The sequence below is a fragment of the Anas acuta genome, chromosome 3 (assembly GCF_963932015.1).
Source record: "Anas acuta chromosome 3, bAnaAcu1.1, whole genome shotgun sequence".
NCBI lineage: Eukaryota > Metazoa > Chordata > Aves > Anseriformes > Anatidae > Anas > Anas acuta.
In genome coordinates, this window is record NC_088981.1 from 32,386,050 (window position 1) to 32,401,839 (window position 15,790).

The 15,790-nt window shown below is 38.1% G+C and overlaps 1 protein-coding gene across 8 annotated transcripts in view; it reads left to right on the forward strand.

Annotated features, from left to right (window-relative positions):
• LTBP1 (latent transforming growth factor beta binding protein 1) overlaps positions 1-15,790 on the forward strand; it is a 203,784-nt gene that overhangs the window by 99,756 nt on the left and 88,238 nt on the right. For all 8 annotated transcript variants that reach the window (XM_068676472.1, XM_068676469.1, XM_068676470.1 and 5 more), the window contains 2 exons: positions 1,654-1,756; positions 7,591-7,662. In XM_068676472.1, the coding sequence (XP_068532573.1) occupies positions 1,654-1,756; positions 7,591-7,662 (175 nt within the window). The remainder of the gene's footprint in view (positions 1-1,653; positions 1,757-7,590; positions 7,663-15,790) is intronic.

The window sequence follows — 15,790 nt, forward strand, 5'->3', positions numbered from 1 at the left end:
GGTCAGAGGTTGGACTCGATGATCTTGAGGTCTCTTCCAACCTAGACAATTCTGTGATTCTGTGAGTCAAGGCACAGGTGGTGCTACCACATATATGGATGATGTTCAGAGGCACACGGTAGCTTTGCTAAATTGCCGTGGTGCTAAAAGGTCCATTTCATGTCTGAGGCTGGTATTCACTGCAGCAGAGGAAGCTCCCGGCTGCTTCAAACATGGTGTATTTGACAAATACATGCAGCAAGGGCTAAACCGCTGCAAGTTGCATGTTTGCTTATATGGTGGTGCTTTTGATTTGTTGCTGAGATATTTCAGGGTGCGCTTGGGGAGTATCTTTGAAAGAGGGGCAGAGAAGGTGGCTGGAATGATGCCTTGCCATCCCTCCCCATGGAAAGAGGGGACCTGCTAATGAGTCAGAGCCCTGGACAGAGAGAACAGTAGTCACTGTGAAGCCACACAGAGTAACTTTGTACTTTAGAAACATCACTGACCCATGGATGTCAGCACAACCAGAAAAAATTGGTGAAGGTCAGAGGAAGCTGTCAGTGACTGTGTATTCAGCACACATCCCCCTGTGGAGTGAGTGGGTTATCAGCATAAGTGAAAGCAACAACAAGGCCACAGCCTGTGCTGTAGGATGAGCCAGCTGAAAGAAAGATAAGCACTTCGTTCAGAGGTTTTTCTATGTGGTCAGGAAGAAAAGTTAGATCAGGGAAGGTCTATTCACTCTGTAGTGAGGATTCACACTTCAGCACATTTGAATTATTTGCTTCAGTGCCTATTTATATCAGTATTTGCTTTGAAAGTGCACCTGTTGTGCATTTCTCTCATGCTCTGTACACTTCCATTTTATACCTAGTTCACAGGTTAAGATATACTTTATGAATGTCTGCATCACATATAGAGAAATACATTTAAACATTGTTAAACACACAAAATGGAAAAAAAGTCGTCAAAGTCAAAAATGAAAAATTATATGCTTCCAAGTGTTAATATTCTTGTTAACAAAAAGCATGATCAAAATATTCTTAATCATGAAAAAAATATAGGCAGTATGTGCCTCAGACATGGTTGCAAAATCAATTTAAATATTTGCGTGGAATACTCGGAATAACACAGATATCACTAACTTTGGCTTGAGTCACCTTACATGTTCCTTACTCCTTCATTATCCGGACAGCAGAATCTTTCATAATAATTTGGCAGTTTTCAGTAACCAGTCATAAACATTAAACACAAGTTGGCAGAAAGTTGCCTTACTAATAGATAGGAAATAACATTATAGAAATCACTCATACTTTTTGTTTATTTCTTTAAGAGAGTGATTTATTTAAGATAATTTATTTGGCTTTTGAAAAAGCAGACAGAGACATTTTTATGGGGGAGAATGACATACTGTTTGTTCTCTTCTGTTTCTTTTGCCTTCTTTTCAAGTTGAATCAGAGGAAGATGATAATGTAACCTAACCTGCTCATTCCTGTGCAGAGAGCCATTGCAATGCTTGGGCACTATTTAAGTTCAGCTAAGAGCTCCAGTGAATTTTCGGTATCTGTTACACTGGGAAGAGGTTGACCCAGGATGACTGAAAAAGAATATACTAGAGGTGAGCATCATACAGTAGCACTAACCTGAGTATTCTTTACCTAACTATTCCAGTGTGGCAAAGCACTTCCTGGCCTTTCCAAGCAAGAAGACTGCTGTGGAACCGTGGGTACTTCCTGGGGTTTTAACAAATGCCAGAAATGTCCTAAGAAGCCATGTAAGTGTTATTTTTTTTGTTATTCTCTGAACCAGTTTATAACTTTATTTTATTTTATTTTTAATCAAATTTTGCTTTTTTGAAAAAAAGAAACATAGGAGAAAGAACCATGGTTTAATTAGGGGCAGGTTGCAGAAACAGGAATTCTCCTGCATGCCAGCAGAGTTACAGTATGCAGGCACTCAGTAAAGCCAGCAGAGTTAATGTGGTTGTTGTGTTTTTTTGTTTGTTTTTTCTTGCTTCCTCCACCTCTAAGGCAGTGACGCACTGTTGCATTTTCTCAGGAAGGATAATGACACTGAATCATGTTGCCTCTTCCAGCTGGATTTATTTTATTTTTTTTTCTTTTTAAGTCTGTACAGAAATGTTAAATTATAGAGGCGCCAGTTACTGCTTGGAGAGAATGTAGTGACCTCTTGAGACTGCAGATGAACTTTCAAATTTGGAGCCAAAGTTTTCCAGGCTCTAAGTTGTCTGTTTTATTTATTTATTTATTTCTGCTCTGTTTTTGAAATATCTTCCTTGACAATTAGACTACTCAGAGACTTTCCTCACCAGTTTATTGTGAGTTGATATTCTGTTATAATGAGAGAGAAATCTCAGATAAGTGAAGATAGTCTCTTAAACTTCTGTGAATTACATAATTATTGCACAGAAATAGTAATACTTCGCTGTCATTTAATATTTTCATCACTAAATGAAAGAATAAAGAAATAAACACTGGGATCTCCATTTTGCAGATGGAGTAGGCTCCTATTTAGTGAGCCAAGAGTAGTGCAAGGAACAGTCAGCCTTATCGAGGTCTCCTAGGCCATTGTTGTTCCAACAGATAGCAATCCTTCAAGTCTGTTCAGTGTTTGGCTTTTTGAAACATTATTGTTCACAGGTCTAATATAGTACATCAAATATAATTCCAGCAGAAAATCTACTTTGGCTCGTACTTCTTTCTCTTTCCACAGGAGAGTTTGCACCAGTTTATATACTGACTCAGTCTGATCTGTTCATTTATGAAGCATTAAAATTTTGTGTTTGGGAATATGTTTATCTTCTGCTTTGCTTCCAAAAGAGAGTGTACTTAGCATCTTTGAGGGCAGTAGTTCATAGAATACTTGAGTATCTAAGTTTTAATTTCTGTAGCGCATAAATATAATTTACAAGGGACATTCCTTCTGTATTAATGTACCTCCTTGAACTGGGAAATGTGCTCCAAATTTATCGTTTTCTCCAAATAAGTAGCAATTTAACTACACTTGAAAGTTTTGTTCATCAGCGGTATGTGGGTGTGCAGAATGTATTGCTTAGTAGATGCAGGTGTGCCAGGGGAAAATCATGAAAGCCTCAAATGTACCAAAAACTAGTTGGAACAACTAGGAAGAAATACTTTACTCTAAGGGTGGTGAGGCACAGCCACAGGTTGTCCAGAGAAGCTGTGGATGCCCCATCCCTGGAAGTGTTCAAGGCTAGGTTGGATGGGGCTTTGGGTAACCTGGTCTGGTGGGAGATGTCCATGCCCATGGCAGGGGGGTTAGAATTAGATGGTCTTTAAGGTCCTTTCCAACCCAGGCCATTCTATGATTCCGTGAAGTAATACAAATTTTTGGTGCCTGGTTCCAAGGGAAGCCCATGTGAAGGTTCTTCATCGTTGGGTAAAATACCAGCCTTCCTCACCTGGAATCCACTACAGGCCATGAGTTGATCAGGCAGCAACTTAATACCAACAAGCTATGTATGCTCTGTTAAGGCCAAACCAATTGGGAAATACTGGGGCAAACCATGTCTTAAATTGTAGTCCCCAGATGCTTGGTAGGGGAGTGCAGAGAAATGCCTTAAACACACGGGATACACAGCACTAAAACTTCTCCTGGAGGGAAGTCCACCACCCTTTCTCAGTGCACTGAGTAGAATCATTTTTTGTAAATGCTAATAAGAGGAGCACTGTCCTTTTAATATAACAGCTTAATGACTAGCACATTTGCTCAAGATGAGGCAATTCATAGTTCCTTTATCTACCCGGAGAGTTTTTCAAATCTACATTTTATAACTATGAGGAGATGCCCTAACCCATAAAATGAAGAAACAATTCTTGGAATAGGAATGGGAACCCAGTCTCTTTCCCGGTGTCGTTAATTGCTAATGGTATGAGTCATGCTCACTTCTGCTTTCTGCCTCAATTAATTTGGAATTGTCTTTTGAGCGTAACTGTACAGTTTCAAGAGGAGAGAAAGAATGTTGCCCTGCGCTTGTGGTTAAGGTATTCCTGGAAAGTAAGGGTTTGATATGAAACAGTATATATTTCTCATCTTTCTAGGTGGGAGCTCTCACTGTACATTAACTTTCTCCCCTTCTTAGGGAGGAGGAGGTGTGTGTATTGTCTGTTTTCTCTGGACTAAAATACAGTGTTACCTGCCACAACATTATATCAAGAATATGATTTGGTAGGGGCTTGCTTTAAGAACATTCACTGACTGAATCTGTCAGGAAGTTTTGATAGAGATATATGCAATTTCGCCATATGCATTTAATTTAGGAATGAGTTAAGCATGATACTATTCAGTCGTGCCATGACTTAGGGCAATTCTGCATAGGTGCAAATGGTGAGTTTTCAGGTTACTTGGAACTTAAAGTGATCAAATTTGGAATGTTGCAGTAGCCTGTGATGTTACAGCATCTTAGAGTTTTATAGATGTCCAGCTTGAACTTAAATCTGGATCCGAACCTAAATTACCTTTGGGCAAATGTACCATAAGCTTTGCATCAGTATGAAAGTGTTATGCTTCTATACAGCAAACAATTTCCAAACAAAATGTAAGTTTATGATGAGATATAAAGAAAGTATAGAGTCCCTGCTTAAGGATTTATATTTCATCAAGTATTCTTACTTTTTCTTCCTTCCCCACTCCCCCTCTCAGCCCCCCTTTTTCGGGGTATTAATGAGAATGTTTTAGTGGTGAAGAGTATGCATAGGTATAAAAGAAATTGAACGGACAGACATGGGAGTCAAGTAAATTAATAGTGAGGTACTGGTAAAGTGGGGTCCATGGTTCCTTCTCACCAGGCAGAGTTCATGCCATGGTAGTCCTATGTCATTTTTACATATTCTGAGACTTCACTAAATCAGTATTGTCCTTTTTATTGTAGATTTAGGAGACTTCCTTTTGCTTTTATGGTTCCTAAACTTCATTTAAGTTGACCTGTTATTACAGTAATACTTAACAATTTGCATTTAACATGATCACCTGGAAACTATCGTTTAGCAAAATACTTAAGCACATACTTCAGTCTCATTAGCAGGCACTTAACCAGTGTGGTTTCTTTACTTCTGTCTTCAGCCTAGTGCTGAAGGATGTACTTAACTTTGTGCCTGTCTTGTTCCCATGGACTTATGTAGGGCTTTGTCACTTTCTGAAGATGTACTTAAGTATTTCGGGTAATAGCCACTGCTCAGTCAGGGCTTCTGTCTTGTTACGAGGTTGAGTGCCTTGGCTTGAGACAGCTTCTGTGTCCCTCAGTGTATGGGTTAGTCAGTGTTACTGAAAAGTAAAGGAAGAATTTTTGGAACAGGTCTCCATTTCTGCGGGCTTCTACAGAAGACCTTTAAGACAAACTGTATTTCAATAGTGTGTGGGGAATGTTATGATAGTTCAGGCTTCTTGCTAGTAATTAATAAACAGGTTGAGTAAAGGGTAGGTAATGTAGAACTCCATCCAGCTCTCACACTGATGACTAGCCATCACCGCACAACCTCCTTACTCTTCTGTGACCTGCCGAGGTTGCTGCTCTTTATACAAGGAAGAAAACAGCTGCTAGTAAGCCACTATTTCCTGTTCGGTGTGGGAGCAGGCAGATGAGTAGGGAGGGAGAGGCTGAAGTCTCTGACCTCACTCCACCATAACGCTTTCTAGAGCAGCTGAGTCACCATGGAAGGGAAAATGCATTGTGGCACTGGAAAAAGCCTGGCACAGTTTATGGGCTGGCCTCTACATACAACTGGAAGAGCTCTGCCCTTCCTCTCTTTTCCTTCTGCTAGACTGTGCTACAGATTACCAATCCTTCCCACAAAAATTATGGAGAAACTGTCTCGGGTTTAGTGTGAATTGAGTAAGGTCTGCAATGGGAAATGCAGACAAGTTAGGACATAGTGCAATTATGAATCTGACCCTGCCAACATTAACATTTCAAAATGTTAAATGTTTTGACTTTTTAGGTGCAATTATAGGGCTAGTGCATTGCACTTCTGAAGATCTCATCTTAAGTTTAAACTGATTTTACTATGAACATTGTGAAAAGATTGGAGCTGCCTTGAAAATAAATGTATAGCTGCCATGTATCTGGTGACAGAGAACATTTTCAAATTTTAATTTGTGTTTAAAAGTTTGTAGTCTGTGGAAAGAAGGAAAATGGATTTGTTAAAACTGTAAGAACATTATTACTGTATTTGTACCCAATGTTATTTTAGTGTTATTTATTTAGTGTTTAACCATTTTATCACATCACTTCAAGCAATCTTAGAGAGTCTTTATGTTCTAATTAAGCAATTACTTGAAATAATCCACAGCAGCTTAAAATAAAACTACCTTACTCCAAAAGCTGCTACTCAGCTCATTGCTTAAATTTTTCCAATGAATAGGAAAAGCTTTAAAAAAAAGTTGGGGAAAAAAAAAAAAAACAACACCTTTTTTTGTTGTTATTTATCCTTATAGTGAACTGGTTACCAGTTTTGAACTAAGCTGCAGGAATAAGTGTGCAGTTCTAGCATCAGTTGTGAAGTGAAGCCAACGTTATCTCACTCTGTTCTAATTTGACAGTTTATATACTGTGAAGTTGGAAAATAATGCTTTTTTTTGCTTTTTTTTTTTGGCCAGCTAAACATTTAAAACACTTTTAAAGGAAAACAAAAGATCTGACCAAATGTTATATGAACAAATGTCTCTGGTGTAGCACTCAAATTATGAAAAACTCTCTTGACTCTTTATTAAGGGCACTTTTATGATCACAGTGCTGAAAGTTTTGTTCTGTATATTTAATAAAGTATTGGGCTTTGCCAAGAGGTTAGCTTTGAGTGCGTAACATACAAAGAAGTTACTGGTCTCATTTAAGATGTTAGAACAATTTAAGAATCAATAAACAGCTTTCTGTAGTCTCAAAGGCAACCTTAAGTGGAGGAAAGAAACAATAAACGGAAATAAAAATCTAGTTAACTGAACACTTTCTATTTTGGCAAAATTGAGCTCAGTCTGTATTTTGCAGCACTGTAATGCCCTTGGCAGATTACACTGATCAGCCAATAAGTGACACAGTCCTCCAAAATTTGGAAACTTTGTTAGCTAAATCACAGATGTAACTTCTACTTTTTCCTTGCTTTGGAGGCTTGGTTACTTCTGTTTCCTATGTGTTTCAAACAGTCTTAATTCATTGTGGTGGCAAAAACGATGCACAACAATTTTGCTTGATATTGCATATATTTTTTGCTTTCTGAATCTGCTTTCAGTTTTAAACCATTATAAATCTTCAACTTTATTTTTTCCCCAACATGGTATTTGTAGCTGGTTTGTGAAAGTAATTATTTGAGTATTTGAGAACAATTAGGATGATTTCAAGGATGTCTTCTTTGGAATCAAAAACTCAATTTTGAATGGATAACTAAAGATCTCAGTGGTATACATGCAGGAAGAGATGGAAGTAAGGTTACTCGTATTTGAATTTCTTAACCTTCTATGCTTAAACATACATCACAAAAACTTACACTTTTTTAACAGTTACATAATAATTTACCTGTCAAGTTCTCTAGATAAGCAAATAAATCAGCAGTATTTAATATGTAATTTTTTCTTCAGCATACCATGGATACAGCCCTATGATGGAATGCCCCCAAGGCTACAAGAGAATCAATGCTACATTTTGTCAAGGTATGATAGTGTACACAATTGATCGTGTTTATTGTGAATTCCAGTTTTGTGTGATTGATTCTGCGATATTTATGATTTAGCTGAATGAATCTGGTCCACTTATCAGGGGAAAAAATGTTGAGGCTATAAATATATATATGTATGTTTTATTTAACTCTTTCAAAATATTGGCAACTCTATAGGGTGTTTTTTTGTTCTGGGGCAAAAAAACTTTTAGAACTTCTATGCGTATTCTCATTATCTTTGATGGACAAAGATGACTTCATACAGATTTCCTTACATTATTTTTCAGTAGAAATGCATTGTTCTGTCAGTTCTTTTGCTAAACAGTGAGCATGGAGACTTGATTGGTTAAGTCAGATGAAACTCGCAAAAGAGAATAATTTTGATAATCATAGCATAGAGTATAGAGAGGATGATTATTTCGGACTTCAGAGATGAGGCACTACAGTACTGACTACAGCCAGATAATGTCACTGGCAAGTGGATGTGAAAGTCCATGTATACCTGGCTCCTGTATAAAGAGGTAAACCACAAACTTGAAGAATGTACATAGTGCAGGTGAGAATCTATGGAGTTAGGCAGTGTTACTTCTAAGATCATGCCCTGTATCTCCTGGCTGTAAGCACAAAAGTTATCAAAGCTTCAAGGGCTGTGGGAGCTGTGTGATCATGCAGCTAAGCTGAAAAGCCCCAGGGTATTTAGATTCTCCCAGCCAGTGGTGCCTCTGCCTGATGAGGAAGCTGAACAGATGATTGTGGATGTATACTCCGTGTTTCTGCATTTCTTGGAGTGTTGAACAAAGTGCAAGATCAGGATGTAGAAAAAAAGTTAAACCACTTGTCCAAATCACTTGGCACAGCTCAAGTAAATAAGAGAAAGGAGCTCTGAGAATGTGTGAGCAGTCCTGCAGCTCTCTAGAAGTAGTTGTGGAGGGAGAGAGAAAGAGTAACTGGCATTAAAGGATATTTGTAGGCACTTTGGAGATAAAGATACTGGTATTTAATTGAAATCTCTGTTAGCATGTAGATGAGAAAATGTATGTCAGCCTGCTACAAAAATTATTTTACCAACCAAAAAAATATGGTTTGTAGATCACTAAACACGAATAAATGTTTTGCTGCTTCCATTGCTGAGGGAGATGTGAGCTGCTGTCTGAAAGTTTCTCTGTCAGGCTTGTTAACTTTACCTAATGCTCAGCTCCCTTACCTAGTGGTTTACCAGCTTGCAGGGTAGGGGCATCTTGGAGGATTGTGAGAGAAAAATGGATTAGATTAAAATACTAAAAAAATAAATAGAAGAGAATGATGCAAATTGCATCTCAAGAGCTTGTTCTCTGATCTACAGAGAGAGAATGTAGCGTCATCCTAATAAACAAGATGATTGGGGAGATTTTGATGGCAACTTACTGATGAGGAGTGTGAAGTGAAAAAGTGAAGGTGAATATAAGGCACATGTGGACCACCTTTTCACATGTCAGATGAAACACAGGTGATGCATATGTTTCAGCCATTTCAAAAGATTGTCTCATTCTGCATATTAGCTAGGCAGTTTTTCAGAATATGCAAAAGAGAGGATTTCTAACTTAGAGCCCACAAAGTGTCTGGAAAATAACATCATGCATCCCTCTGAACATGGTATGGGGGAGACAGAAGCTTTTGATATCTCCAGTAGTTGAGCACAAACCTGATGGTGTACACAACGTGTTCCTAGACAGCAGCAACCCAGCAGGCATTGAAAGGAGAGTAGGACATTCAGTTTGTTTCAAGATTCTTGTACCTAGGCGTTGGCAAATCTTATTACATGGAAACTAAGATCCCAAGTCAGGGGCTACAGATGGCTAGAAAATGGTCTGATTCCTGTGAAGGTTGCCAGAAGTAGTTTGCCAAGAAGAAGAATATTGCCAGAAAGTTATTTCGCTGAGCAGCGGCAGGCTGACAGAGGGAGAGCATATGTTTCTGTGTAGGAGTTCAATCCTGCCATGGTAGTGTGCAGAAATAGAACAGTACCTGGTAGGCTAGGAGTCGTTTGTTGTATTGGGTTTGATAGTTTTTCCCCTGACACATTTCTATACTGCACAACTAATACTGCAAGAAACATCAGGATTTAAAGAGTTTCTTTTATTACTGCTACCATCATCTTGGAAGAGCAAGAGCTGTAGACTCTAAACGTAACTTGCAGTTGATAATGGAAGCTCATAATCTCATGTTTAATCAAAGAGAGAGAGTCAAATTATTCCACCAGGAAAAAGACTGTTGATGAAATGAGGATGTAAACAATCTCCTGCCTTTCTGGAGAGGGCAGAGGTGGTAACTGCTGAAGGTTTCTCCTATGAAGACAGGCTGAGGAAGTTGGGGTTGTTCAGCCTGGAGAAGAGAAGGCTCCAGGGGACCTTACAGCAGCTTTCCAGTGCCTATAGAGGGCCTACAAGAAAAATGGGGAGGGACTCTGTCAGAGAGTGCGGTGATAGGACAAGGGGGAATGTCTTTAAAGTAACAGAGGGCAGATTTAGACAGGATATTAGGAAGAAATTCTTTACTCTGGGGGTGGTGAGGCACAGGTTGCCCAGAGAAGCTGTGGATGCCCCATCCCTGGAGGTGTTCAAGGCCAGGCTGGATGGGGCTTTGGGCAACCTGGTCTGGTGGGAGGTGTCCCTGCCCATGACAGGGGCTTGGAATTAGATGGTCTTTAAGGTCCCTTCCAACCCAAACCATCCTGTGATTCTGTGATTCCCATATTGCCTTATTGAGGCTTAGGTGGCTTCTCAGCAACATACTCACCAGCACACTACAAAAATGAGGTGCAAATAAGGATGGAACTGAGAGAAGGATTGCCCATGAAGCAAAGACAGGATAAATTTAGTCCCATTGAAATAAGTAATGAGATTATAATTTTCTCTCAGAGGATCAGGATTTTGACCTCTGTTTGAGCAGTCATCACAAAAACTAGCTTCACATGTGAAGGAGCTGCTTGCGGGGTATATTTCAGTCCTGTAATGGCCATTAGAATGTGCTTCTCATTGGGTGAGGCAAAAGTGTCCTATTTGTGTTTATCTGAAGCAGACTCACTTTTCTAGAAAAGGAAAGGGTTGTTGAAGAAACAGCTATCTGTATCAAAAATTTGAACAAAGCAGTAGCAATAGCTATGAAGAGAAAACTGTTTAAGCTGCTCAGAGGTGGGTGTTCCTATTTTTGTAATAACTGCTACAGTTAAATTGGAAAGTTGTGGCGCAGCATCTCCATATGCAAGTATACATTTTAATTAGATTATTCTTTGCTGAAAGGGGGTGTGTGCTGTGCCCATGCTCAGAAAGGGTGAGCATTGCCAGACAAAATCATAAAGGCGATAAATATCTGAATCCCTGCCTGCAGCCTACTGTGTGCTGTTTTCACCTAGATATCATCCAACTTTCACTGCCTTTGAAAACTCAGGCCTAAAAGCCTAATTAACCATTTGTTCTATATTGTTTTTGCAGTCAAAAGCCTTCCTAGTTTACAAAGCCCGTGTGGTATTAGCATGATTAATAACCAGATCCTGATTTTTTTTTTTTCGTTTCAATTGAGTTAGCTAATGTGAATCATTCTTCTCTCTGATGTATATATAGGACAACAAAGAACCATCTGTGGGTATGTTAATTTGAACAGTTTAATATAATTGCTATCAAGAAAGCTTTTTCCCTCCGGTAATTATCTTTTCAATGGGATGATTTATTACATGTACACGCCTGGATGCCCTAAGGCTGTCATTAAAGACAAAATGCAGTTTATCAGGGTTGCAGCTTCTTTGTCAGAGTACATACACAGTGCTAATTTCTGGTTCCCTGTTTAGAATTATACTTACAGTTTCCTTCTTCTGCTAATGGTTTTCTTGGAAAACTAAAACATAATGAAAAAACAGCTGGTAAAAAAAGTTTGGATTCATTTTTCAGGAAACTAACATATGCCAGTAGAGCACTTTAAAGATCTTATCTTGAAGAACTGGAAAAATACCTGAAATTTGTTGTTTTTCAATGAAGAAGAAAGTTGTGCAAATTGAAAGTTGTTGAGAAGTTGCCATTTTTGTAAAATTAAATGTAGATGAGCTCAAAGAGATTGGTACTTATATGTTAATGGCTCAAGTTCTGTAATTGTGAGCAGGGGGGACTTGAAGCTTTTTTCTTCAGGTTTCACCATGATTTAAAATATATTTTGAAGGTGTGTTCTGTCCGCCTATAATTGTCTAAACAATACAGTAATAAATTTACTTTTTTCCATTTTGTAAATGTATTTTATTACTTAAAGGAGCTTAGCTTCATAAAAATGCTAATTGTTGTTGCTTAGCTACTAAGTTAACAAACTTCCTTCAAGAAGGTTATTTGATGATGATCATACCGTGAAATAAATATATCTCCAGAAACTGGGCTGGGTTGCTGTTTGGACATTGATTATGTGTTTGAAAAGTGTGGCTCTGCAAATTTGCGTTCCAGTAAATTCCACACAGAAGCACAAAATGATTTGGATTGATTTCTCCTGCTGTTGCTTTCTTAGCACACAGAAATCAGTAGGTCATTTCTCAGAATAAGAAACTGTGTTTTTTTTGTTTTTTTTTTCTGTAATTTTAAAAGAATATATCGCAATAGTTTCATTAGCAACCAAACCTCATTTTTTTGGTTCTTTTCCCCCGTCTTCTTCTCACTAATCAGATTATTATTGAAACAATCAAATATAGTGGAGGCAGTAAATCCTGGTTGTTATGTATTTCTTAAAATTGAAGATTTTATAGCAGATAACAACACAGCTACAGCAGAAACAGTTGGAGTGGTATTTTCTGAGATGTAGTAGGTACAGTTGTAACAGTAAGTGAATTAAAAGATATGCCTGCGTATTGAGTCTATTTGGAGACAATTCAGTCAGATGGCACTCCGAAAGAAGCTTAAAAATGCACCTACCAAAATGAGTAGTACTTCCACAAATGAGCCCTGAATTATGTATTCCACTCCTCATTTGCAATATGATATACTGTACATATTAAAGATCTTACTACATGAAAATCTGCCTGGGCAGATTATTACTAAATAACATTCAATGCCAGACAACCTAGTAATTTCTAATTAAGAAGTTGCCCAGTACTTTGACAAATGCTAATTGGCATATAATTGAACTAGACAGTTTGCTCTGCTAAAATGCAGCGACGTTTCTTAAGTGTCTGAGGTTCTTCTTGAAAGGCAAGTTGCTCACTTTGCATCAAATGCAGATAAACATTTTCCATTCGGTTTTATTACTTAGTTATTTAAACAAAGTCAGTCTGCTTACCTCCTAGAGGTTTTGAAAAATACAGAAATCTGATTTCAGAGCTAAGTGCAGAGGTCCCACTTCAGAAATTTACTTTTCCACAGTGGTTAAGCCTGGAATCAGATGTGGGCTGCAGATGTTATGATTGCTTGTGTCCTCTGGCACCCAGCACTTGTGACAGAGGATATGAGAAAGCCTGCAGTACTTGTTGGCTCCTTCCTAGCCACAAGTTTGTCTGAATATTTCAATACAGCTATCAGGTCTGTGGTGGCCTGACAAGGCTTTCTGCTTTTACAAGTTCCCTTTCTCGGCCCAGTATTTATAAGAATGTTCTTGATATCATGACTGTCCTAGCTGGAGTCTGAGTCTCAGGCAAAAAAATAAAAATAAAAATAAAAATCCAACTCAAGACCATTTGAAAAAGGTAGCACAAAATTTTTTGCTCTTCTGAAATCTCTGGCCAGTTGATCTGCCTTCTGCCAACTCACTAACTTTGCATCTTGAAATCTTTTTTTAAATAATTTTCCTTATTCTGGATTCCATAGTATAAGAAAGAATGTATTTTATGTTAAATGTTTACAGAAAGCTAATAGTTTGTTCAGCTTTTAAAACTCTCTGGGATTTCCTGGGTACTAGCAGAAGGAAGTACTTTTTTTTTTTTTTTTTTTTTTTTACTTATTTTTAAACTGTGATCTGGAGTTTTGTTGCCTAGAGTGATATAGGGAAGGAACAATGGAAGCCAGTGTCTTAAAAATTGTGAACATTGTAGTTTTCTTCTATTTATGCATAGAATGTGACTTTGAAAATCTGAAATTTTCGTTGTGTTGTGAGGTGATTTGTTCAGGTTGTTACGTAAGTTGCCTACCAAGCACGAGAAATAGAAAAAGTATTGTACAAAAACGAGATCTACTGTTTCAAAAGGGAAGTTGTTTAAAGTAATACTAAAAGGTTTCATAGTGTTCGTCTTGTTTCTGAAAATGTTAAATACCTTTTAATTCTCTATATTATAGATATTTTTTAAAGTCTAGTTGATAGCTGACACTATTGTTCCAAAGTTAGCAGTGCTTCTGAAAGTCGACTTCATTCCTTACATGAATGACAGCAATGATTTCTTTCAAAACAAAGACTATTTCAGTTTACATTTGCATTATTCTAAATTTGTGCAGCGTGCTCTGATTGGGTTTTGAACTTGTAGACTGTTTCTCTTGAGTAAAAATATTTTCCTTAAAATGAATGCAGTAGATTTAAATACATACTGTTACATGATTGCTGCTTTGACCAGAACACATTAATAAATGTGCATTTGGTTCTGGAATTTTGTTTTTAAGTTAAATGCTTAAATGCGGTTAAACGTTTCAAGCTGTGATGATTTTGATGAGCATAAATTCAGTGCATTAAGCATGGAGATGAAAGAATGAATTTCATTTTCTAGGAAAGAATGTTTCGTTCCATTATGTGTGTGACCAAATCTGGGCCTCTCCCTATCTGAACAGGGGAGAGTGGCCCTGCTCCAGGTGTCCAAACGAGCTACAAGGCTGGAGAGGGAGAAGACAGCTTTACACCACCGTAGTGTTTCCTGTGATTCTGCATTAGGCCAGCTGGGCCTGGGTGGTCTGAAGAGCTGTTATAATGGATAACACAGCCAAAAGTCAGTGAAGTCCTTTTCCTAAATACTCTTCCAGCTGGAGGCTGCCAAAGAGAAACACTACAGGGCTGGTATTCCAACCATCAGCTCATGTATGTTGGTGTCCAGCAGAACAGCTCTGTGCTGATCAACTAAATCCCTTTGCATTGCCTCTCTTGGCTATAATGGGCATCAAACTCTTTAGGTTGTGTTGAGCCATTAATATGTTGAAGACCAGTAGGCTGTGAAGCATTTTCATATTTGCTTACAGAAAAATCTGAGTCAAGTATTTCAGTAATGGGACAACTTATAAAGGAGGTTACTGTAGCTTTATGATGCACCCTGTAAATCACTCAGCGTGTCTTACAGTAGCCATGCGAAGCATATTGTTTCCGCAGTAAGTGGCAGGTATCTTCATGTAAGAAGGTACAGGAGTGTTTCCTAGGGCTGGATGTTTACACTTGGCCTAGTTTGTTATCCTTGGAATGAGGATACTCAGGCTACGTTATGGTGTCACGAATCCTGGAATATAGCTGAAATGATTCACTTCCTGAAAGTGATTGAGTTAGGCATACCATTGCTCAAGGAAAGGTAGGAGAACTTGGCATGGAGGTTTCCAGTAAAGAATCAAAGTAGTGTCAAACAACAGCTATTACAGCCCCAGATTGCTTTAATCTACTTTAAAAACCATTTTAACAATTGGAGAATGCAAGCAGAGAATTGAAAGGTAGTACCTACTGCAGCATTTCTTCCCTTCCAGCACAGGTTTGTTCCATGCACTGACCTACAACAGAGGGGATACCCTTTTGTACACAAATACCTATACATGAGCTAGAGTAATACCTTCTGTTATAACTGCTTTGTCACTTAAATTTTAAGTACTGCAGAACAGAACTTGGTCAAATATCTAACCTCTTATCCTTTTAAAGTTTTGTTCCATGGATTTCCTTCTCAGTTGCCAGATTTCCCCAATGCGCAATGCATGTAAGAGGGCTGAATAAATAAATCATCCAATTACATACTTGAGTAAAAGAGACTGACCTTCATAATATAGACTGAGGTGTTGAAAAGCCACTGAGCTTTCAAATCTTTAAGCAAGGAAGAACTGTTTGGAGAAAAGTAACAAACAAGGACTAAGTTATTTTTGAGCAGGTTTGGTTTTGCTTTCTTCTGGACTACTCAGTCCTTCCCTAAATCACAGTTATTGGGAAAGAAAAAAAAAAGTTTGTTTTTT